This window comes from Mustelus asterias, chromosome 2 (genome assembly GCF_964213995.1).
Source record: "Mustelus asterias chromosome 2, sMusAst1.hap1.1, whole genome shotgun sequence".
Classification (NCBI taxonomy): Eukaryota; Metazoa; Chordata; class Chondrichthyes; order Carcharhiniformes; family Triakidae; genus Mustelus; species Mustelus asterias.
The window spans coordinates 45,102,615-45,125,659 of NC_135802.1; the positions used below are offsets into that span (position 1 = coordinate 45,102,615).

The 23,045-nt window shown below is 41.5% G+C and overlaps 1 protein-coding gene across 1 annotated transcript in view; it reads left to right on the forward strand.

Annotated features, from left to right (window-relative positions):
• The first annotated feature begins 6,461 nt into the window (after positions 1-6,461).
• Positions 6,462-23,045, forward strand: part of dnajc1 (DnaJ (Hsp40) homolog, subfamily C, member 1) — a 221,331-nt gene continuing 204,747 nt past the window's right edge. The window contains exon 1 of the mRNA XM_078234513.1: positions 6,462-6,973. Within this exon, the coding sequence (XP_078090639.1) occupies positions 6,812-6,973 (162 nt within the window). The 5' untranslated portion in view covers positions 6,462-6,811. The remainder of the gene's footprint in view (positions 6,974-23,045) is intronic.

Genomic DNA, 23,045 nt, shown 5'->3' on the forward strand with positions numbered 1-23,045 from the left:
CCCCAAGATCTCTCTGTTCCTCCACAGTCTTCAGAACCCTACCTTTGACCCTGTAATCCACATTTAAATTAGTCCTACCAAAATGAATCACCTCACATTTATCAGGGTTAAACTCCATTTGCCATTTTTCAGCCCAGCTTTGCATCCTATCTATGTCTCTTTGCAGCCTACAACAGCCCTCCACCTCTTCCACTACTCCCCCAATCTTGGTGTCATCAGCAAATTTACTGATCCACCCTTCAGCCCCCTCCTCTAAGTCATTAATAAAAATCACAAAGAGCAGAGGACCAAGCACTGATCCCTGTGGCACTCCGCTAGCAACCTGCCTCCAGTCCGAAAATTTTCCATCCACCACCACCCTCTGTCTTCGATCAGATAGCCAGTTACCTATCCAATGATAGTTGTAATGATAAGTAACATATTTTCCCTTTTTTATGTGTTGCTATGCATTTTTGTGCAATATTTACTCATAAATGAGTTGTGGCATTGTAAAGATTATAAATAAGATTGTAAAGTTGTAAGAATTCAGCTGTAACACATGGTAGATTGAAAAGAATTTCAGGTCAGAATGGGTGAGTATGGGAGTGGTAGGGATCCAGAAAGTTGAGCACAGATCCATATTCCCAGATCTCTGTCCACATTGCATGGTGTGGCATCACCTGGCCGGTTATTTCGACTGCACTAAGGTACTCTTGTACAAAATGTTTACCCTTCTTAGCAGACCGGTGTCTGTGTTGCCTGGGAACAGGTGTCAGGGCAGGTGGACATCAATTCACATGGAGATGTCTCCAGTGAAGATTAGGAAAAAGCTAGTGAAGGGTGTTTGCCATGACAATTGTACCTGCCTAAATTGTAATGTTATGGTATTTCTGCAGCAGATACTTTCATCTCAACCAGTTTCCAAAGATATGACACACATCAGAAGATTTAAATCCAAAGCCGTTTCCATCAATGACCATGTGCATGTTGCATGTTCACTGACATGTGTTTTGGTGGGTAGAGTGAACATATATGGAAGAGTTTCACAGGTTTTCAAAGCTGCAGCACTATACTATTCTGGTCAATGCTACATGAAAAAAATAATGATGATCAACTGTTAGGGGTGCCAAGTGTTCAGTAAAATGGAATCCTGAATTTCTAGGTTAATATTCAGTGGAGATTTTGAGGCCTCCTGGCAGGCGAAAACAAAGCAATAGCACCCTGAAAATGATGGGAAAGGACTGACTGACCAAGCGATGCATAGATGAGATCAGGAAGAGAGGATGGAGAAATGGTGGTTGAAATATACCCCATCACTACTGTATTTAATTCCTCTCCATACCTTTCACACAACTCAGTCACTTCAATATTCACAAAAGTGGCATCCAACAAAGCACATCTATCAGTTACAGAACAAAGTAGAAACAACGTGAAAATGTTTTTACCACTGCATTTGAAGGTAAGGAATTAACTAATTTGTGAGGTCTTTATAAAACTGATCAATCTAACAACATTGTTGGCAATTTGTTTTTACTCTCATGACTCATAGATAATTGATTTTTTGAAAAATAATCATGGTGCAGGTGCTGATTGTGATGACAATACAATAAAACAAGTAATCACAATTCATAACATTCTAGACAAGTATTAAATTAAAATAGTAAACTATTTGCACAATTATGGGCATTCAAGTATACAATAATTACAATGCATTGTAAAATGCAGGTATCCTTATTTTACAGAAAATGAAAGATTCACTGCATAGAGTCTGATATTAAAGTCCAATGATCATATATTGTCAGGTTGAGTTTCTTAAATTCTTGGTCATTTACATACTATTTATGAGCAGAAGATTGGGCCGTCTTGTAGACTATTCATTCCATATCTTATGTGTGGAATGGTGACTTTTCTCTTTAGTTCCATTATGTATTTACTAATGTGTGGTTGTGGCTATATTCTGTCAAGCCCCTTCAAAATCTTATGTTTCAATAAGATCCAGTCTCATCCTCCTAAACTCCAGTAAGGTAGAAGCCCAACTTGTTCAACTTTTCTTCATGAAGTAAGTCCTTCATCCCAGGAATGAGTAAAGTGAACCTTATCTGAACAGCTTCTAATTCAATTATATGTTTTTCTCAAGTAGGGAGACCAAAACTATACACAGTATTCCAGTCCAACAACCTGTACAATTGCTGTAAAAATTTCCTACTTTTATATTCCATTCCTCTTGCAATAAATGTAAACATTTCATTTATCTTCCGAAACACTTGCTGAACATTCACAACACTTTTCCTCATCTCAGTCCTGAATGATCAGTTCTTCATCCTGAAATTGTGTCTTGTGTTCTAGATTCCCCAGCCAGGGGAATGTAGAACACAACCTCTGTGTCCATCCTTATCCAGCCTCTTCAGAACCGTGTGTGTTTCAAAGAACAAAGAAAATTACAGCACTGGAACAGGCCCTTCAGCCCTCCAAGCCTGCACCGACCATGCTGCCCGACTGAACTAAAACCCCCTACCCGTCCGGGGACCATATCCCTCTATTCCCATCTCATTCATGTATTTGTCAAGACATCCCTTAAAAGTCACTACCGTATCCACTTCCACTACCTCCCCAGCAACGAGTTCCAGGCACCCACTACTCTGTGTAAAAAATCTGCCTCGTACATCTCCTTTAAACCTTGCCCCTCGCACCTTAAACCTGTGCCCACTAGTAATTGACTCTTCCACCCTGGGAAAAAGCTGCTGACTATCCACTCTGTCCATGCCTCTCATAATCTTGTAGACTTCTATCAGGTCGCCCCTCAACCTCCGTCGTTCCAGTAAGAACAAACCAAGTTTCTTGAACCTCTCCTCATAGCTAATGCCCTCCATACCAGGCAACATCCTGGTAAATCTTTTCTGTATCCTCTCCAAAGCCTCCACATCCTTCTGGTAGTATGGCGACCAGAATTGAACACTATATTCCAAGTGTGGCCTAACTAAGGTTCTATAAAGCTGCAACATGACTTGCCAATTTTAAAACTCAATGCCCCGGCCGATGAAGGCAAGCATGCCGTATGCCTTCTTGACTACCTTCTCCACCTGCATTGCCACTTTCAGTGACCTGTGTACTTGTACACCCAGATCCCTTTGTCTATCAATACACTTAAGGGTTCTGCCATTTACTGTATATTTCCTATCTGTATTAGACCTTCCCAAATGCATTACCTCACATTTGTCCAGATTAAACTCCATCTGCCATCTCTCCGCCCAAGCGTCCAACTGATCTATATCCTGCTGTAACCTCTGATGGTCCTCATCGCTATCCGCAAATCCACCAACCTTTGTGTCATCTGCAAACTTACTAATCAAACCAGTTAGGATCAGCAATTGGCTAACTGTAAGAAAACAGAGGGTGGTCGTTGATGGGAAATATTCATCCTGGAGTTCAGTTACTAGTGGTGTACTGCAAGGATCTGTTTTGGGGCCACTGCTGTTTGTCATTTTTATTAATGACCTGGATGAGGGTGTAGAAGGATGGATTAGTAAATTTGCGGATGACACTAAAGTCGGTGGAGTTGTAGACAGTGCGGAGGGAAGTGGTAGGTTACAGAGGGACATAGATAAGCTGCAGAGCTGGGCTGAGAGGTGGCAAATGGAGTTTAATGCAGAAAAGTGTGAGGTGATTCACTTTGGAAGGAGTAACAGGAATACAGAGTATTGGGCTAATGGTAAGATACTTGGTAGCGTGGATGAACAGAGGGATCTGGGTGTCTATGTGCATAGATCCCTGAAAGTTGGCACCCAGGTTGATAGGGTTGTTAAGAAGGCGTATGGTGTGTTAGCTTTTATTGGTAGAGGGATTGAGTTTCGGGGCCAGGAGGTCATGCTGCAACTGTACAAAACTCTGGTGTGGCTGCACTTGGAGTATTGCGTTCAGTTCTGGTCGCAGCATTATAGGAAAGATGTGGAAGTGTTGGAAAGGGTGCAGAGGAGATTTACCAGGATGTTGCCTGGTATGGTGGGAAAATCGTATGAGGAAAGGCTGAGGGACTTGAGGTTGTTTTTGTTAGAGAGAACAAGGTTAAGAGGTGACTTAATAGAGGCATACAAGATGATCAGAGGATTAGATAGGGTGGATAGTGATGGCTAACATGAGGGGACATAGCTTTAAATTGAGGGGTGAGAGATATGCTTTAAATTGAGGGGTGAGAGATATAGGACAGATGTCAGAGGTAGGTTCTTTACTCAGAGAGTAGTAAGGGCGTGGGATGCCCTGCCTGCAGCAGTAGTGGACTCGTCAACATTAAGAGCATTCAAATGGTTATTGGATAAACATATGGATGATATTGGAATAGTGTAGATTAGAGGGGCTTTAGATTGGTTTCACTGGTTGGCGCAACATCAAGGGCCGAAGGGCCTGTACTGCGCTGTAATGTTCTATGTTACATTTTCCTCCCAATCACTTATGTATATTACAAACAGCAAAGGTCCCAGCACTGATCCCTGAGAAACGCCACTTGTCACAGCCCTCCATTCAGAAATGCACCCTTCCACTACTACCCTCTGTCTTCTTTGACTGAGCCAGTTTTGTATCCACCTTGCCAGCTCACCTCTGATCCCATGCGACTTCACCTTCTGCACCAGTCTGCCATGAGGGACCTTGTCAAAGGCCTTACTGAAGTCCATGTAGACAACATCCACTGCCCTACCCTCATCAATCATCTTTGTCACTTCCTCGAAAAACTCGATCAAGTTTGTGAGACATGACCTTCCCTTCACAAGACCATGTTGCCTCTCACTAATACGTCCACTTGTTTCCAAGTGGGAATAAATCCTGTCTCGAAGAATCCTCTCCAATAATTTCCCTACCACTGATGTAAGGCTTACCGGCCTGTAATTACCCAAGATCAATAAGATCACCTCTCATTCTTCTAAGCCAGTGAGAGTAGAGGCCCAATTTACTCAGCCTTTTATTGTAGGAGAACTCTCTCATTCCAGGAATCAATTTAGGGGACTTTCACTGTAATGCCTCCGATGCAAGTATATTCTTCCCTATAAATGTAGACCAGAACTGCATGCAGTGTTCCAGGTGTGGTCTTACCAAAGACCTGTGCAATTGTAGCAAGACTTCCTTATGTTTCTACTCCAGTCCTGTTGCAATAAAGGCCAACCCACTAATTGCCTGCCGAACTACTTGCTGTATCTGTATGCTAACTATCTGTGTTTCTTATAGAATTACACATTCCACTGAACTTCAACTTTTGCCAGCTTTGTGCATCTTAAAAATTATTCTGCATTTCTATTCTATTTAACCAAAGTGAATAACCTTACACTTTCCCACATTATACTCCATCTCCCACCTTGTTGCCCACTCATTTAACCCATCTATATTGCTTAGCAGCCTCAAAGCTTACGTTCCCACCTAGCTTTGTAACTTCAACAAACTTAGATAAATTACAGTCTGTCTCTTTGTCTCAGTAATTAACATAGACTGTAAATAGCTGAGGCTGCAGCACTAATACTTGCCACAGTCCACTATTCACAGCCTGCTCTTTGGAAATGCCCCATTTATCCCTACTCTTTGTGTACTTTGTCTTAACCAATCCTCTATCCATGCTAATACATTACCCCAAACTCCCTGAGCTCTTACGTTGTGTGCTAACGTCTTGTGTGGATCCTTATTGAATGCCTTTTGGAAATCCAAGTCTTCTACACCTATTGGTTACATCCTCAAAAATCTCTAATAAATTTGTCAAATATGACTTCCCTTTAATAAAACCATGTCGATTTTGTCTGATCATTCTATGATTTTCTAAGTTCGTTGTTAAAACTTCCTTAATGACAAATTCCAGCATTTCCCCGACAACTGATGTCAGGTTAACTGGCCTGTAGTTCCCTGTTTTCTCACTCCCTCCTTTCCTGAATGGAGTAGTTACATTTGCTAACTGCCAATCTGTTGGGAACATTCTAGAATCTCAGGAATTTTGGAACATAAATCATATCCACATCCACCATCTCTGCAGCCACCTCTTTTAGATGTGGTCCTGGGGATTTGTCAGATTTCAGTCTCTTAAGAGTCTCCAAAACATTTTCTCTACTGATAATAACGACCTTAATTTTCTAACTCTTATTAGCCCCTGGTTACCCACTATTTCTGATGCATGATTGTCATCTTCTATGTGATGATGGTTGCAAATATGTAGTCAATGCCTCTGGGTGGGATTTTTGTACCTTGCCACCACCCCCCCCCCCCCCCCCAAGCTTTGACAAAGGGTCATCTGGACTCCAAACATTAGCTCTTTTCTCTCCTCACAGATGCTGCCAGACCTGTTCAGATTTTCCAGCATTTTCTCTTTTGGTTTGAGGATGGGGATATTTGTGCAGCATAGTCCTCTGGTTAGTTGTTTAACTGTACGCCACCATGCATGACTGCATTTTTTATTCTGATGTATTAGGTAGTGTTGCACCACGTGTATATTGTGGACATATTAAACTGAGGCTGCCCTCTCCTGAGGTGGATGTAAAAGATTCCATGGTGCAGTTTGGAAGAATGCATCCCTCAGGAAAAAGCAGATTATTTGGTCATTGTCATGTTGCTGTTGTGTGAGCTTGCTGTGCGCAAATTGGGTCTGACTTATTCCCCATTACAACGAAAACTTCAAAAGTATTGCATTCAGTTGTAAAAAGCGCTTTGGGGACACTTGCGAGAGGCGCTACATAAATGCACCCTTATGCTGGCAGACTCTTGGCGCTGAGTTTGGTCAGAGGAGTGTGGTCCCTTTAAGAAGTGGGTGAGTGAGCCACGTCCCCAGGCCGGTGCCAGGGAGTCAGGCAGGCGGAGAGAGAGAGAGATGCCGTCTACCCTCTCGCCGGCGGCTTGGCCTCCGCTGCTCTCCCTCCTGCTGCTGCTATGTGTGCCCCAGTCCCGGGGCTGGGACACGGCCGAAATGGAGCTGTTCGACCTGGTGGAGGAGGTGCAGGAGAACTTTTACCGGTTCCTCGGTGTGGAGCAGGTGAGCAGGCCCGCCTCCGGCCGCCGGCTTTTCTCTCTGTCTTTGCTGCTGCTGTTGTTGTTGGTGGTCCGGTTTGTGGCTCTGGGCCACTCTGGGTGATGGGGTTGAGGCCGCTCCGGGCTGCTGGGGCCTAGCCCGGGAGCCGCTGCTTTCTGACTAGGCGAGGTAGGGCTGAGTGGGTGAGAGAGGGCCTCAGTCTCCATGTCCCCCCCCTCACTATCCGGACACTCTCTGGTGTCTGAGAAAATCCCGCTCCCCATCTCATTCACCTCATAGTTTAAGACGCTTGGAATCTGCTCAGAAGTACGAACTCCGTTTTAAAAAAAATGACTTAAACTGACGGCCAAGAGTTGGCGAAAGATTCAGTGCTGCTTTGATTATGCATTTGTCACAATATCTCTTTTAAGTGAGGGTGATTTCTTGTGAAATAGCTGCTTTGCATTCTCGTTTCCATATCAACTGAAATACCTCCGGACTGTCTGACCATTGCTACAGTATATGTGGACTGTTAATGTCTTGTGTTGTAAGTATGTTTTTTTAAAGTCCAAGAACTATCAAATTGCACGTTGAAAAGTCAATTTTAAGACTTGTAATTGTGTTAATCCTCTTTTTCTTGACATACAGATGCTATGTGTTCCTGCTGTCTTTTGGTTCCCTAAAGCGCACTATTTTAACTTTGTAAAGATCAGAAACCTTATATTTAATTTTGCCATGTTGTTCGGTTTCAAAAGAAAAGTCAGACTGGACTGGATATGTACACATCGCTTCAGTCTCTAGTGCAGCTGTGAAATATGGCTTCTTGGAGCACTTACACACAACACCTTAGTTCCTAGCCATTTACAGATGACATTATGTAACATCCTTCTTTCTTTAAAATGTAATGTACCTATCAATGTAACTATTCCAGTCATTAACGTTTTTATAAGCTAAAGATTATCCATTGACTTTTGGAAATAAACTGAATCCCTTAGAGGCTTTTATATCATGTATCTTTTCTAAGGTAATAATCACAGGATTGCTTAGGTGATAACATGTGTCACCATCTTGTAGATTTGGATTCTTTGCTCTTAGAGGTCAGTTGGCATGCTGCACGGGCAATGTTCTGTGTGTTGTCCCTGGTGTTAAGGTGTTATGCTTGCTGTTGCTAATGTCTGATTTTCTGGTGGGGTTAATGTTGTCTCCCTGGATATTAATGTTTCTGGTGTGTGTTGCTGGTCTTTTCTGTTTTTTCCAGCTTCGGAGTAGGGTGAACATGGATTATGTTTCTCCTCATTTGCTTATTGGTTTTGTCTACGACCTTGGTGTCTCAGCTTCAGCAGCAACTTTTGCTGGGCTCCAAGTTTTCGTGAATGGATCCTGTACATCTACACTCTGATCTTTCAACAGCGCAGTTAGGAATTTAACATGTTAGCTTGAAGTGCTGACCTTCTGTTTCCTTTGCTTCAACTAGTTGACTCATTTTGGCCTGGTCACTGGATGATGTATTTTGCTTGGCACGGTGGTCTTATATTTTCTTCCATTTAGCAACTCTGCAGGGTAATTTCATATCATCCTTGAGAGGTATGGATGGGAGTGACACTAGGGCAAGGTTTGAGTCTTCCTTTGTCTCTTGGCATTTCACAAAGGTTCTTTTGACCATCTGGACGTGTCTTTCTAGAAACTTGTGTCTTTTGAGTGTATTTATGTGGCGATGATGTTCAACCCATATTGTTCAATGACTTGGATAAAGGGACCTAATATATTGTGCTGATGACGCAAAGGTAGATGGAGCAAATTGTGAAGAGCACATTTGGTCTCTGCAAAGTGACAGGTTAAGTGAGTGGGCAAAAGGTTGGCAGATGGAGTTTTATGTGGGCGAATGTGAACTTGTCTATATTGGTGGAAAGAATAGAGAAGCAGTGTGTCATGTAAGTGGAGAGAGATTGCAGAACGTGGAGGCAGAGGGATCTGGGTGTCCTGGTGCATAAATCACAAAATGTTAATGCTTCAACAAGTGCCTAGGAAGTGAATGGAATGTTGTCATTTATTGCAAGGGGAATGAAAAATAAATGTAGCAAAGGTTTGCTACTGAGTGCTGGTGAGACCAGATCTGAAGTACTGCATACAGTTGAGGTCACCTTACTGAAGGAAGGATGTAATTGCATTAGAAGCAGTTCAAAGAAAGGTCACTTGAGTGATTCCTGAGATGAAGGAGTTAACTTATGAGGAAAGGTTGGACCTGTAGGTGATCTTATTGGAACATAAAAGGGGAGAAACTAGAATTAGGGGATATAGTTTACAAATAAGGCATCTTTTTATTTAAGATGGAGTTGAGAATTTCTTTCTTTGTTAATATGTGGAATTCCCTTCTTGAGGGAGCAGAGGAGGCAGGGTCATTTGAGTATTTTTAAGGCTGAGTTAGATTCTTGACTAACAAGGGAATCAATGGGGAGAGGTAGACAGGGAAGTAGAGTTGAGACGACAATCAGCCCAACCGTGTTCTTATGAAATGGCAGAGCAGGCTTAAAGGGCTGATTGGCCTATTCTTCCTAATTCATCTATTTGCATGTACTGATGTTTATATGTGTAACAAATCCAAGATCAAGTGCATTGCTCAAACTGCAAAGTGTCATGAAAAACACAAAACAATGAGGCCAGATGAAAAGGTAGAAAGACATTCTATTGAAAGAATAAAGAAGTTTTATTATCTAACTTCTAGAGTAATAACAGAACAGCTGTGCAGCACATGACCTATGCAGGGCATTTTCTGTGTCCTGGATAGCCAAATGTTAAAGTGTCGTCAGCTACTGCAGCTTGAGCTCTGGGTTTCGGAGCAGTGCATCCATGAGGTTGAGACTTTTGTTGATAGCATGTTTATAGGTGTGGCCACCTGTGGCTTAAGAGTATGGAAGGACAGACACAGTGGGTGAACATCAGGCAGTCATTAACTCTGAATGCTGATATAAGTGATGGTTCATCTGTGGAGTACAGCCAGAGCCAATAATATGGCACCACTTCTGGCTCAGCAGTACAGGGGGACATGAAGAGTAGCTGGGGAGAAACCTTTGCCATTGGTGAAAGAATTGATAACAAGCGGGCACCGATTTACGATAATTGGCAAAAGAGGTAATGGCGACATGAAGAGAAACTTTTTCATGCAGCAAGGATAGGATCTGCAGTGCACTGCCTGAGAATGAGCTGGAGACAGATTCAAATCAGGCATTCCCGAGGGAATTAGATTATTATCTGAAAAGGATGAATGTGCAGGGCTACATGGAGAGCATGGGTGAATCGCTCCTTCAGATGGCCGGCACAGACATGATGGGTTGAATGAATGGCCTCCTTCTGTGCTGTAACTATTCTGTGAATTCACTCCTATATCATATTCAGTATTTTTCTTCTTGTGCCTTTTTAAATTTTAAATTTAAATGTCACCATGACATAATGTACTGTTATCTTTTTTGGACAATCTAAAAGTTAAGAACACTAAAGCATACAAGATGCTACTCAAAAATAAAAAAGTTAACCACATTTTTCCCTCCCTATGTACTTTTCTAAAACATTGTACATTTTTAGCTTTGATTTGCAGTGAGGGCGGAATGAACCAGGTTATAGTCTTCTCTGTTCATGAGTTTGAATTTAGAATGACAACTGCAGAAATCATGTGATGCAATATTGCACTTATTTGTAAAATAAGAAGGCAATGATTTGTGTTTTATGGTCTTGACACAAGCAAAAGTCTTCTGATGGGATAAATTCTGAAAAATAACTTTTACAGAATATGACACACCTTCCATTGCATTGTCAGCCCACATAATGACATTTTGATTTAATTTTGACAACTTTCCTTTAACATTTTGTCCGTTTATTACAGTGCCCCTTTAAGGGCTATATCCCTGTTAAGTAGTTTATTTTATTGTTTTATGGACTGACATGTAGGTACTGTTGTATTATTGCCCTATGAACCAGCAACAGAGTTATATTGCCAGCATTGCCACATTTTTTGATCAGCTGAAGTGTGTTTGCGTGTTATGCCTGTGAAGTTGTGAAGACACTCTACTTTTCAAAAGTAGAGTATAAAGGGATCAGGTGACCTTTTGTGTTTTCTGTACAGACATGGGAAATAACTGACAGAGACTGGGCATGTCTCTGGAGAGTTAGTTAAAGTGTAAACAACCTTCCAAGGTGCGAATGACTGCCTCTCTCCACTCCAATTAAAGAGTCTCAGAGTAACAGTAACTGATAGACTTGGGGGCCTCACACAGATGGAAATGTAAATAAAGATAATCAGAAGCTATTTATAACTGGAATGTTGGTGGGGATATCAAACATTACCCATTGGGTCAGAATTACTTACCCCATTAAACTATACGTGTGAACAATGGGAACACTGATACTGTGATCATACGACAAAAACTAGCTTATGGCAAGAAACACCTTTTCAACGGAGATCTTGGCAGACCAGGACGGTTAATCTGGGACACAGAGATTCCAGCCACTTGCCTGGAAATTCACCACAGGGCCAGAGAAGTGGGGCTTTTCTTATGTGTGAATAATTATTACAGATTGGAAGGTAGCTAATGTGAGCCTGCTATTCAAAAAGGGAGGTAGCGAGAAAACGGGGAACAATAGACCAATGAGCCTAACATTGGTATTGGGGAAGTTGCTAGAGTCTATTATCAAGGATTTCATAACTCGGCATTTGGAAGGCAGTGCTATAATCAGACAAAGTCAGCATGGATTTACAAAAAGGGAAATCATGCTTGATTGGAATTTTTTGAGGCTGTATCTAGTAGAGTTGATCTAGTAGATCTAATCTCGACATCTAGAAGAGTTGACCGAGGAGAACCAGTGGATGTGGTTTATTTAGACTTTTCAAAGGCTTTCGACAAGATCTCACATAACAGACTACTATGTAAAGTTAAACACATGGGATTGCAGGTAATGTCTTGAGGTGAGGAGATTTTTCTTCACCTAGAGAGTGGTGAATGTGGGGAATTCACTACCACAGAATGTAGTTGAGGCCAAATTGTTGTCTGATTTCAAGAAGAAATTAGATATAGCTCTTGGGGCTAAAGGGATATGTGGGGGGAAGGGGGTTGGGAATCAGGATAATGAATTCGATGATCAAAATGAATGACGGAGCAGGCTCGAAGAGCCGAATGGCCCTACTCCTGCTTCTAGTTTCTATAACTTCACCACAGGGGCTCGACAACAAGTTTTGACTGGAGAAAAACCAGAAACTTGCTGTCACGTGGAGCGAGTCATTTCACCAGAAACTTCCAACTCCATTGTGTTCACTGCACCAAGGGAGGATCCTGAGGCCTGTAATGTTTCCAACAACGTCGCGAGTGCTGGTAGTAACATTTAATTTTTTTGAACTCTTTCAGAAATCTAAGTATATGCTACATCTTGTGTAATTATCTTTTATATGTGCATGTGTGTGCTTTTGCTTTGAGAAAAATAAGTGTTCATTTAACTTAAACCTGTGAGAAAGCATGTCTTGTCTGTTCTTAAAACTCTCAGCACTCGAGGGCAAAACACTTCTCTAAAACACATCTAACTGTGGTCAGTTGAGGGTTGGAATAAGGGGGAGATTATCCCACATGCCCTGTCCATATAATATTAAACACATGCTTATGGCACACATGCTTACTGCCTGTCAAATACTTGTTACACTTTTAAGACTGTGTTCCAATCTCTATCAAAACCAAAAGAAACCTTTACATTAGTCTAACTTCCTGCAGCTCCTTTTCTTACCCTGTTGGCATTCGCATTGTTGTGCAGATTGTAAGGTCTGAAGTTTTATTTTGAGCTGTGCTGTGCTGATCTCAGATGTGGAGATGCCGGCGTTGGACTGGGGTAAACACAGTAAGAAATTTAACAACACCAGGTTAAAGTCCAACAGGTTTATTTGGTAGCAAAAGCCAATGAAAGCTTGTGTGGCTTTTGCTACCAAATAAACCTGTTGGACTTTAACCTAGTGTTGTTAAACTTCTTACTGTGCTGATCTCAGTACAGGGGGAGTTGGAAAGTATAGTTCATTTCCTGATCCTTGGATGAGGGAGGGGAAAATCACTTAAGATTCCCACTCGTCACTGCTCATCAGAGACTTCTGTTAGTAAGTGTGTAGAAGACTCTGTGCCAAAGAAGCAAATCTGCATGTTTTCCAACCGGAAACCATGGATGAACAGGGATATCCACTGCTTGCTGAAGTCCAGGTCTGAGGGGTTCAAGTCAGGCGACACTGACCTATACAAGAAAGCCAGATATGATGTAAGGAGATCCACCGAAGATGCCAAAAGACAGTACCAGACCAAGCTACAGAGCCAGGCTAGCCACACAGACCCCTGCCGACTATGGCAAGGTCTGCAAGACATAACGGGCTATAAGCTGACGGCATGTAAAATCGCCGGCTCCAACGCACCCCTCCCTGATGAGCTCAATGCATTCTATGCCATTTTTGAGCAAGAGGTCAGCGAGAGCATGCCCTTCACCCTGGAAGTCTCGAATGAACCTGTACCTGAGGTCACCATTGCAGATGTCAGAGCAGCCTTCTTGAAGGTCAACCCACGGAAAGCGACTGGCACGGATGGGGTACCCAGACAAGCACTCAGATCTTGCGCAGATCAGCTGGCAGGGGTATTCGTAAACATCTTCAACCTCTCATTATGACAATTGGAGGTCTCCATCTGCTTCAAGAAGATGACCATCATTCCAGTACCAAAGAAAAGCCAGGCAACGTGCCTTAATGACTATTGCTCGGTGGCTCTGACATCCATCATTATGAAGTGCTTCGAAAGGTTAGTTACAGCACGAATCAATTCCAGCATCCCAGGTTGCATGGATCTACTACAGTTTGCCTATCTCCCTGGCCCGGCACTCAACCCTGGAACACCTAGATAACAAAGGCAACTATGTCAGACCCCTACTTATTGACTACAGGTCAGCCTTCAACACCACTATTTCTACAAAACTCATCTCCAAACTCCCTGGCCTGGGCCTTGGCTCCTCCCTGTGCAACTGGATCCTGAACTTCCTAACCCACAGACCACAATCAGTAAGGATAGGCAACAACAGCTCCTCAACACCGGTGCCCCACAAGGCTGTGTTCTCAGCCCTCTACTCCTTTTACATCTAACTGTGTGGCCAAATTCCCCTCCAAATCGATTTTCAAGTTTGCTGATGACAGCACCGTAGTGGGTCGGATCTCAAACAATGATGAGACACAGTACAGGACTGAGATAGAGAATCTGGTGAACTGGTGCGATGACAATAATCTCTCCCTCAATGTCAACAAAACGAAGGAGATTGTCATTGACTTGTCTACATCAATGGGAATAAAGTAGAAATGGTCAAAAGCTTCAAGTTTTTAGGTGTCCAGATCACCAACAACCTGACCTGATCCCTCCATTCCAACACTAGTTAAGAAAGCCCACCAAAGCCTTTACTTTCTCAGAAGACTAAGGAAATTTGGCATGTCAGCTACGATTCTCTCCAACGTTTACGGATACAACCAGAAAGAATGCTTTCTATGGTGTATCACAGCTTGGTATGGCTCCTGCTCTGCCCAAGTTTGCAAGAAACTACAAAAGGTCGTGAATGCAGCCCAATCCATTACACAAACCAGCCTCCCATCCATTGACTCTGTCAACACTTCCGGCTGGCTCGGCAAAGCAGCCAGCATAATCAAGGGCCCCACACACCCCAGACATACATTCTTTCCACCTCCTTCTGTCTGGAAAAAGGTACAGAAGTCTGATGTCACATACCAACCAACTCAAGAACAGTTTCTTCCCTGCTGCCATCAGTTTTGAATGGACCTACCTAAGATGATCGATCTTTGCACCCTAGCTATGACTGTAACAACACTACATTCTGCACACTCTCGTTTCCTTCTCTATGAATGGTATGCTTTGTCTGTATAGTGCACGAGAAACAATTCTTTTCACTGTATATTAATACATGTGACAAATCAAATCAAAGTGTGCTGTATGGATATAAAGCAAGGACAGAATTGGACTCCTGCACAAAAAATAGTGTCTAACTTGTTGTCTTGGTTCACATGGGAAGCTTGGACAGCATACTGGTGAGCTGCTGGAACCCCAGTAAGTGCTGGGGCTGTTGAAAAGATAAATTTAGCAAAAAAACCTTTATTATACTGTGGGTATAGGAATACCCTTGTGCTTTAGTGAGTGGTTTCCAGTTAGCTTATACAATGAAAAGAATTTTCCCAGGTCCTTTTATATGGTATTCTTTGGGTCCCACTGACCTACAAAGGAATGAATTATCTTTTGATGTATAGGTTTCTCTGACTTTTAAAATTGCTCTTGCTCTTCCAGTGAAACAATTTATTGAATTGCGTTATGAAATGCAATTCTTGTTTAATAGCTTGATGGTTTGTAACCTCGGCTTACTGGTGATCATATGGTGGTGCTCCACTGAACATCTTAGGTTAAAAAATTGCCCCTTACAGTCCTGGGATGTGTAGGTTAGAGGGATTAGTGGGTAAAATATGTGGGGGTAGGGCCTGGGTGGGATTGTGGTCGGTGCAGACTCGATGGGCCGAATGGCCTCCTTCTGCACTGTAGGGTTTCTATGATTTCTATGATTTCTATCTCTAGTGGGCCAATGTCTTGAAAATCCAAGCATTTAAAAATCATCTTCCTTTGTCCTGAAAATAATTATATTTTTGATGCAGTGATGCTCCCGCTTATCATGGTATCTTGATATGGTAAATAACCTTTTCATTTATAAAAGGAAACCATTATTGATTGTGCTGGTAAAAGCCTACAGGATCCTCGATCTTGGAAGATTTATGTTATAACACAATTTTTCTTGTGGAGTAAAATTGTTTCTGCTATTGTTAGGGTGTAAATTTGAGTACTGTGGTATTAGGTGGTCTAATGTTCACTAATATTTAATGGTCACAAATCTAATCAGGATTTTAAGAGAAACCTCCACTCAGAATGGTGGAAATGTAGAACTTGTTACAATTTGAGGTGGTTAAGATTAATAAATTATTCTCGGCGCAGCTACATAACTTGAGTATGGGAGAAAGGAAAAGTTGGAAGGGGGCTTGTACAGAGCAAAAAAGGTCAGCATTGTCCTGATGGACTGAAAGGCTGCTTTCTATGCTTCAAAGTTCTAAATATTTTACAACTGCACAGTTTGCCTCCGTGTACTCTAGTAAAGAGGTACTATTGATGAAAAATGCACGAATACGAGCATCAAGGACACTTGGCTTTTATGCCCCTGTGGTTGAATAATCCCACTAAGAAGTCTCACGACACCAGGTTAAAGTCCAACAGGTTTATTTGGTAGCAAAAGTGGCTTTTGCTATCAAATAAACCTGTTGGACTTTAACCTGGCGTTGTGAGACTTCTTACTGTGTTTACCTAGTCCAACGCCGGCAACTCCACATCGTTGAATAATCCACCATCACTTAGCGTAGGTGTACAGATGAAAAGTGACACCTTGAATTAGATATTGGAGGGCTGTCAACTGTCACGGAATTGGATTGGCAACTCCGAACTGTATTCAGAAGTTTCATCACATGACCTCTCGCCTTCAAACTGCTGTGCCGCACACTTGTTCTTTTTGATGCTTCAATCCACGTAGCAACTGAACAATAGTGGCTGTGCTGCCCAAAATCCTTTCCACCCCAAAGACCATTCTATACATTAAACCAAAACAAAAGATTCTGCAAATACTCAGCAACCAGTGTCTTGCGGAGACAAAAATAGTTAATGTTTCTGATGGTTGATCTTTCACATAATTGAGAAAATTTAGAGGTGTAATACAACAACATGTATTCACATATTGCCTTTGACCAGATGAAACATCCCAAGGTGCTTCACAGGAGCATTGCAGAGGTTATCAATGAAGAGCCCACCATCTCAATCTTGCTTCTCACCTGAGATGTGGTCATCCTCAGGTTAAATCACACCAGTCAGCTCTCCCATTCAAAGGGGAGAGTCGACTATGGTCATTTGGGACTGTGGCAACTTCGCCCTCAAAAAACAAAGTATGACACCGAACCACTTGAACTATTAGGTCAGATGACTAAAAGCTTGTTTGGAGAGATAGGTTTTAAATGTCTTAAAAGAGGAAAATGAGATGTAGAGTGGCTATTCCATAGCTTGGCACAGACAGTTGCAAGCACAGCTACCAGTGTTGAGAAATTAACCTGGGGGATGCACAAGAGGCAGAATTAGAGGAGCAGAGATATTGGAGGGTTGTAGGGCTGGAAGAGGTTACACAGATGGGGAGGGGTGAGGCCATGGATATTTGAAATAGGTACAAGAATTTCAAAATCAAACTGTTCCTTGACCTGCACCAATGTAGGACAGCGAATACTGGGTTGATGGATAATGAGACTTGGTGGAGTTAAAAAATGGGTAGCAGAGTTTTGGATGGAAGGTTTATGGAGGATAGAATGTGGGAGATCAGCCAAAAGTACAGTAGAGCAGTTGGATCTAGAGGTAACGACAGTGTGAATGAGGATTTCTGCAATAGATGAGCTGCTCTGGGTGAAGTCAGGTGATGTTAGAAGTGGAAATAGGCCATCTTCAGCTGGGCTTCCTGGATCATTACAAAACCCTTTTCTATCTGTTTATTAAAAATGTGGAGTAAGACCTCTGCTGTTTCCTTTAGATTCTTTTAAAAAGATTTTATAAAGTAAATTGAAAATTCAACCAGCTTATGGTGCGGTCTGTTTTGTTAAGAACAAGTAGTCAAGAAAGATCTTTGTTTTGAAAAATGTTGTTTTGCGTTTAAAGCGTTATTTATTGTACTGCATGTTCTCTAGTTTGAAATTTTTTTACTGAAATGTGCCCCAACCTTAATATAAAACAGTTCTTGGAATCCAATGCTTTGTATTGGTTTAAATGATTTCCTTCAGTGCTAGTCAAGTCTCTGCACTTGACATCAATATCCTTGAATTGAGGGGGAAGAATTAGCAAGAAGTGTCTTTCCTGGTGACTATCCATTGACCCTCTTGCTGAGAATGATGTGTAAATACAAACTGTAAATCACAGATGAGTACAGTGCTGCCTACATCTGAAGGCAGATTTAACAATGTGAATGTGGAAGCCAAATGTTAGATGCTGAACTTGCCAAAAGTAAATTGTAAGAGCAATATTAAAAGTTATTTTTCCAACAAGTCTTAGAGCTAAAAATAATCTAAATTAAATGACTGAATTTTCTTTTAGTGTGAAGTACCTTTGTCGCAGCAACTGGGGGCATTATATAAAATTCATCCACCTTCCAGATTAGACCAAAATGCTCAAATTAGATGCTATCGAATAACAAACTGCCATTGAGGCTTGTCTATTCACACTTCTGTTTTTATTTTGATGGTTGTTTTTGAAATTTGGATCTTTGGGTACCATTTGCAAATGATAACTACACCCTGAATTCCTTGTTATGGTTTTTTTTTTAGTTTTGACCCTTTTTATCAGCGACTGACCATTTTTCACTTAGCGTTACGGTTCAGCTCCAGTTGATCTTTGCTCACCCTGATGATTTGTGAAGAGACAATATGACAAGCCCTCTTTGAAAAGCAGAATAGTACTGCTGCTGGAAATCTGAAATAAAAATAGAAAATGCCGGAAATACTCAGCAGGTCAGACCTGCCAAGTACTTCCAACATTTTCTGTTAAACCCTCACCATGCAAGCAAGCTTTATGCTTAAAAAAAAAGGACCTGCTAAATCGCTCTATTTGAGCTGAAGTGTCTGTATACATTTAATAAGGTGAAAAAAGAGTTGTACTTGGGTAGCACAGTGGACTGAGACGAAAGGAAGGTAAACTAAGTTGAGCTGAAATGGAAAATGAGGTCAGGATATGTTGAGATGTTTAATGGTATTCTGTGATTTAAAAAAAAAGTAGTTCAGTTTGAATATAATTTTTTTGCTTAACACTAATTGTGTACAGGAATCCTTAAAACTGGTAATTTGAATAAAACAAAAGCCTTTTAGAAACAACCTTGAAAAAGGAACTAATTAACATTGAAATAAATTAAAAAGGAACCTTGAGAGACACAAACCAAGAAGAAGAATGGAACACTTGAGTTGTGTCCTATTGTTGAAACTGATAATTGGAACCTTTGTATATGCTCTAAGAAAAAGTGGATAACATTGTTTAGGTTGGGAGAATTTTGTAATCAACAAATGGGGTATAAATAGAGCTTTACAGCGAAGCTCTGAACCTTCTGAAAGAAGAAGCAACATCAAAAGATTGTGCCCTAGCCTGAAGGGAGAGACCACCAGAGCGAGGGAAAAAGAACATTTCACTTCTGATTAAACCTGTGTGGTGTTGTGAAATTCTGTTTATTAGCCAGTGAAACATATGTACCTATCAATAATTTGTAATTGAGTAAGAATTACACAGTATGAAAAAGTGAGAGTATTCTTGGAGCAACAGTAGGCCACTCGGTCTCTTTAGCCTATTCTTGCATTCAATTAGATTTCGGTTGATCTGTATCTCCATTCCATTTACCTGTCTTTGTTTAATTTCCCTTAATGCCGTTGCTCAACAGATATCTAACAATCTCAGCCAATTGGCACAATACCCATTACCTTTCGGAGTACTGACTTCCAGATTTAACTCAAGAACATTATTTAATGGGACGATTAATAGACCCCACAGCCCCTCGAGTGTGCTCCACTATTCAATACGATCACGGTTGGTTTTTGGCCTTGGAGTTTGCACATTCATCCCTTGTCTGCGTGGATTTCCTCCGGGTGCTTTGGTTTCCTCCTACAGTCCAAAGATGTGTAGGTTAGATGGATTAGCCATGGTAAATGCATGGGTTGCAGGGATAGGGTGGAGTGTGGGCCTGGTTCAGATGCTCTTTTGGAAAGTTGGTGCAGACTTCATGGGCTGAATGACCTCCTGCACTGTAGGAATTATATGATCTCCACTTTGTCGCTCACTCCCCACTGTCCTTGATTCCCAAAAAACAAAATTCTATCTATCTCAATCTTTAAATATATTAAATAATGGCACATATACAACCCTCTCAGGTGGAGAATTCCAAAGATTCACAACCTTTGAATGCATGAATTTCTCATCTCTGTCCTATGGTTAGTCCCTTACACTGAGACTGTGCACCTGTGTTCTAGGTTCCCTACCTTAGGGAAACAATGTCTATGTCTACCTCATGAAGCCCTTGCATAATTTTGTACATTTCAATGACATCATTTCTCATTCCTCTGAACTCCAGAGAACGCGGTCCCAATTTACTCACGGTTGTGCTATGACGAGAAACTGTCATCTGAAGAACCAATCTAGTAAACCTTCACTGTTCCTACTCCAGTGCAATTATATCCTTCTTGAAATATGGAGAACAAAACTGTGGTCTCATCCGAAAACCCTTTACAATTGTAGCAAAACTCTTTATATTCCAGTCCTCTTACAATAAAGGCCAACATGCAATTTGTCTTTCTAAGTGGTTTCTGAACTTGCATGTCAACTTTGTATTCCTGTGCAGATACACCCAAGTCCCTCTGAAAATCAATGTTTATATGTTTCACACCTTTTTCTATTATTAACAAAGTGAATGACCTCACACTTTCTGACATTATGCTCTATCCATCCCTTTTTCATTCACTTAAACCAGTCTTTGCAGCCTCTTTGTGATCTCACAGCTTGCAATCCTACCTAGCTTTGTATCATCAGCAAACTTGGAGAAGTGCTGGAATCTGTTACTGAGGTAGTAGTAGCAGGGCATTTTAAAAAAATCATAGTACAGTTGGCAGACTCCACATGGGAAATTTATGTTTGACAGATTTATTGGAGAGTTTTTGAGGATGCAGCAAACAGGCTAGATAAAGGGAGACCAGTGGTGTTTTTAGATTTGCAATCGTCATTCAGTAAGGTGGCACCTAAAGGTTACTGCACAAGATAAGAATTCATGGTGTTGGGAGTAATATATTAGCATGGAGAGAGGATTGGCAAACTGGAATAAATGGATAATTTGCAGGTTGGCAAACTAACTAAAGGGTTGCCACAGGGATCAGTGCGAAGACCTCAACTATTTTCAACCTATGTTAAAGACCTGAATGAAGGGCTGAGTGTATTGTAGCCAAATTTAGAGGAACATAATTACATACTAGAAACAGAAGGATATATTAGGGGCTATTAAGAGTGACGAAATTATAATAATCAATATCAGGAGAGGAAAAATACTGGATCTCCAGAACTTGATTATCAATAGCCTATGATTCTGGAAGTGCAGGCAGCAGCGATAGTGGATGTGTTGGCTATGATTTTTGAAAATTCCCTGGATTCTGCAACACTCCCAGCAGCGAAGTTAGAAATTCTAACACTGCTATTCAAGAAAGAAGTGAGAGGGAAAACAGAGCTACAGGCCAGTTAGCCTGCCATCACACTTTTTTCTGGGTTGAATTCCATTTGCCATTGCTCTGTCCACCTGACCAGTCCATTGATTGTGTCCAAGTATGGTAAGCAATTAGGAAAGCAAATGGCATGTTGGTCTTTATTGCAAGGAGATTGGGGTACAAGAATACAGAAGCCTTGTTGCAATTGTACAAGGCTTTAGTGAGACCACACTTGGAATACTGTATGCAATTTTTGATCTCCGTATTTAAGGAAGGATATTGGAGGCAGTATAGTGAAAGTTCACTAAATTGGTCTTTGGGTTGAGCGGGTTGTCCTATGATGAGAGGATGAGTAAATTAGGTCTATATTCTTTTGATTTTAGAAGCGTAAGAGGTAATCTCAATGATCAGGATTCTGAAGGGGCTTGACAGGGTAGATATACAGACATTGGGCAGAATGTTACCGGCATGTCTGCCCGAGGTTCGTACGATCCCACCTAAGGCCAACAGAGAATGCCGTTCTTGAGCCTCATCTGCCCCCGGAATTGGGGCGGGTGTGCTGGAAAATCCGGCCATTGTTTCCCCTGGTTGGGGAATCTAGAACACTGGGCACAGTTTAGGATAAGGGGCTGATTATTTAGGACTGAGTTTAGGAGAAATTTCTTCACTGAGCTTTGTGAACCTTTGGAATTCTGTACTCCAGAGGGTTGTGGATTCTCCATCATTGAATATCTTTAAGGCTGAGAAAGAGAGATTTTTGGTCCCTGAGGGAATTGAGAGAGATGGGAGTTAATGTGAAAGTGGAGTTGAAGCCCAAATTTAGCCACGATCCTATTGAATGACTAGCAGGTTCGATGGGCCATATAATACCCAGCTGCTACATTTCTTGCGTTCTTAAGTGAGTGGGCAAAAGTTTGACAGATGGAGTACAATAGAAATGTGAGGTTGTCCACTTGGTAGGAAGAATAGAAAAGCACAGTATTGTTCAAATGGACAGAATGGCTGTGGTACAGAGGTATTAGGGTGTCTTTGTACATAAATGTCAAAATATTAGCATGTAGGTAACACAAATAATTAGGCAAATTGAATGTTGACTTTTATTGCAAGTGGGATGGAGTATAAAAATCTTGTTCCAACTGTACAGACTGTTGGTGAGGCCAAACTGACGAGCAGTTTTGAGCTCCTTATTGGAGATGGGGATATTCTTTTATTAGAGGCAATTCATGGAATCACAAAATTGTTACAACGCAGAAGGAGCCCATTCTATCATTTGTGTCTGCACTGACCCTCCAAATGAGCAATTCATCCAGTGCCATTCTCTCACCTCCTCCCTGTAACCCTGCACATTCTCCCTTTTCAGATAATCTAATTCCCTTTTTAATGCTTGAGTTGAACCTGCATCCACCACACTTTCAGGCAGTGCATTCTGGATCCAACCACTTGCTGCGTGGAGAAGTTTTTCCTTGTGTCGTTTTTGCTTCTCTTGCCAATTACTTTAAATCTGAACCCTTTCATTCTTGATCCTATCATGCATGGGAACAGTTTCTCCTTATCCGCTCTATACATACCTCTCATGATTTTGAATATTTCCATCAAATCTCCTTTCCACCTTCTCTAAGGAAAACAGTCTCAATTTCTACAATCAATCTATGCAATTCATAGAATCATAGAATCCTACAGTGCAGAAGGAGGCCATTCAGCTGATCGAGTCTGCACCGACCACAACCCCATGCATTTATCCTAGCTAGT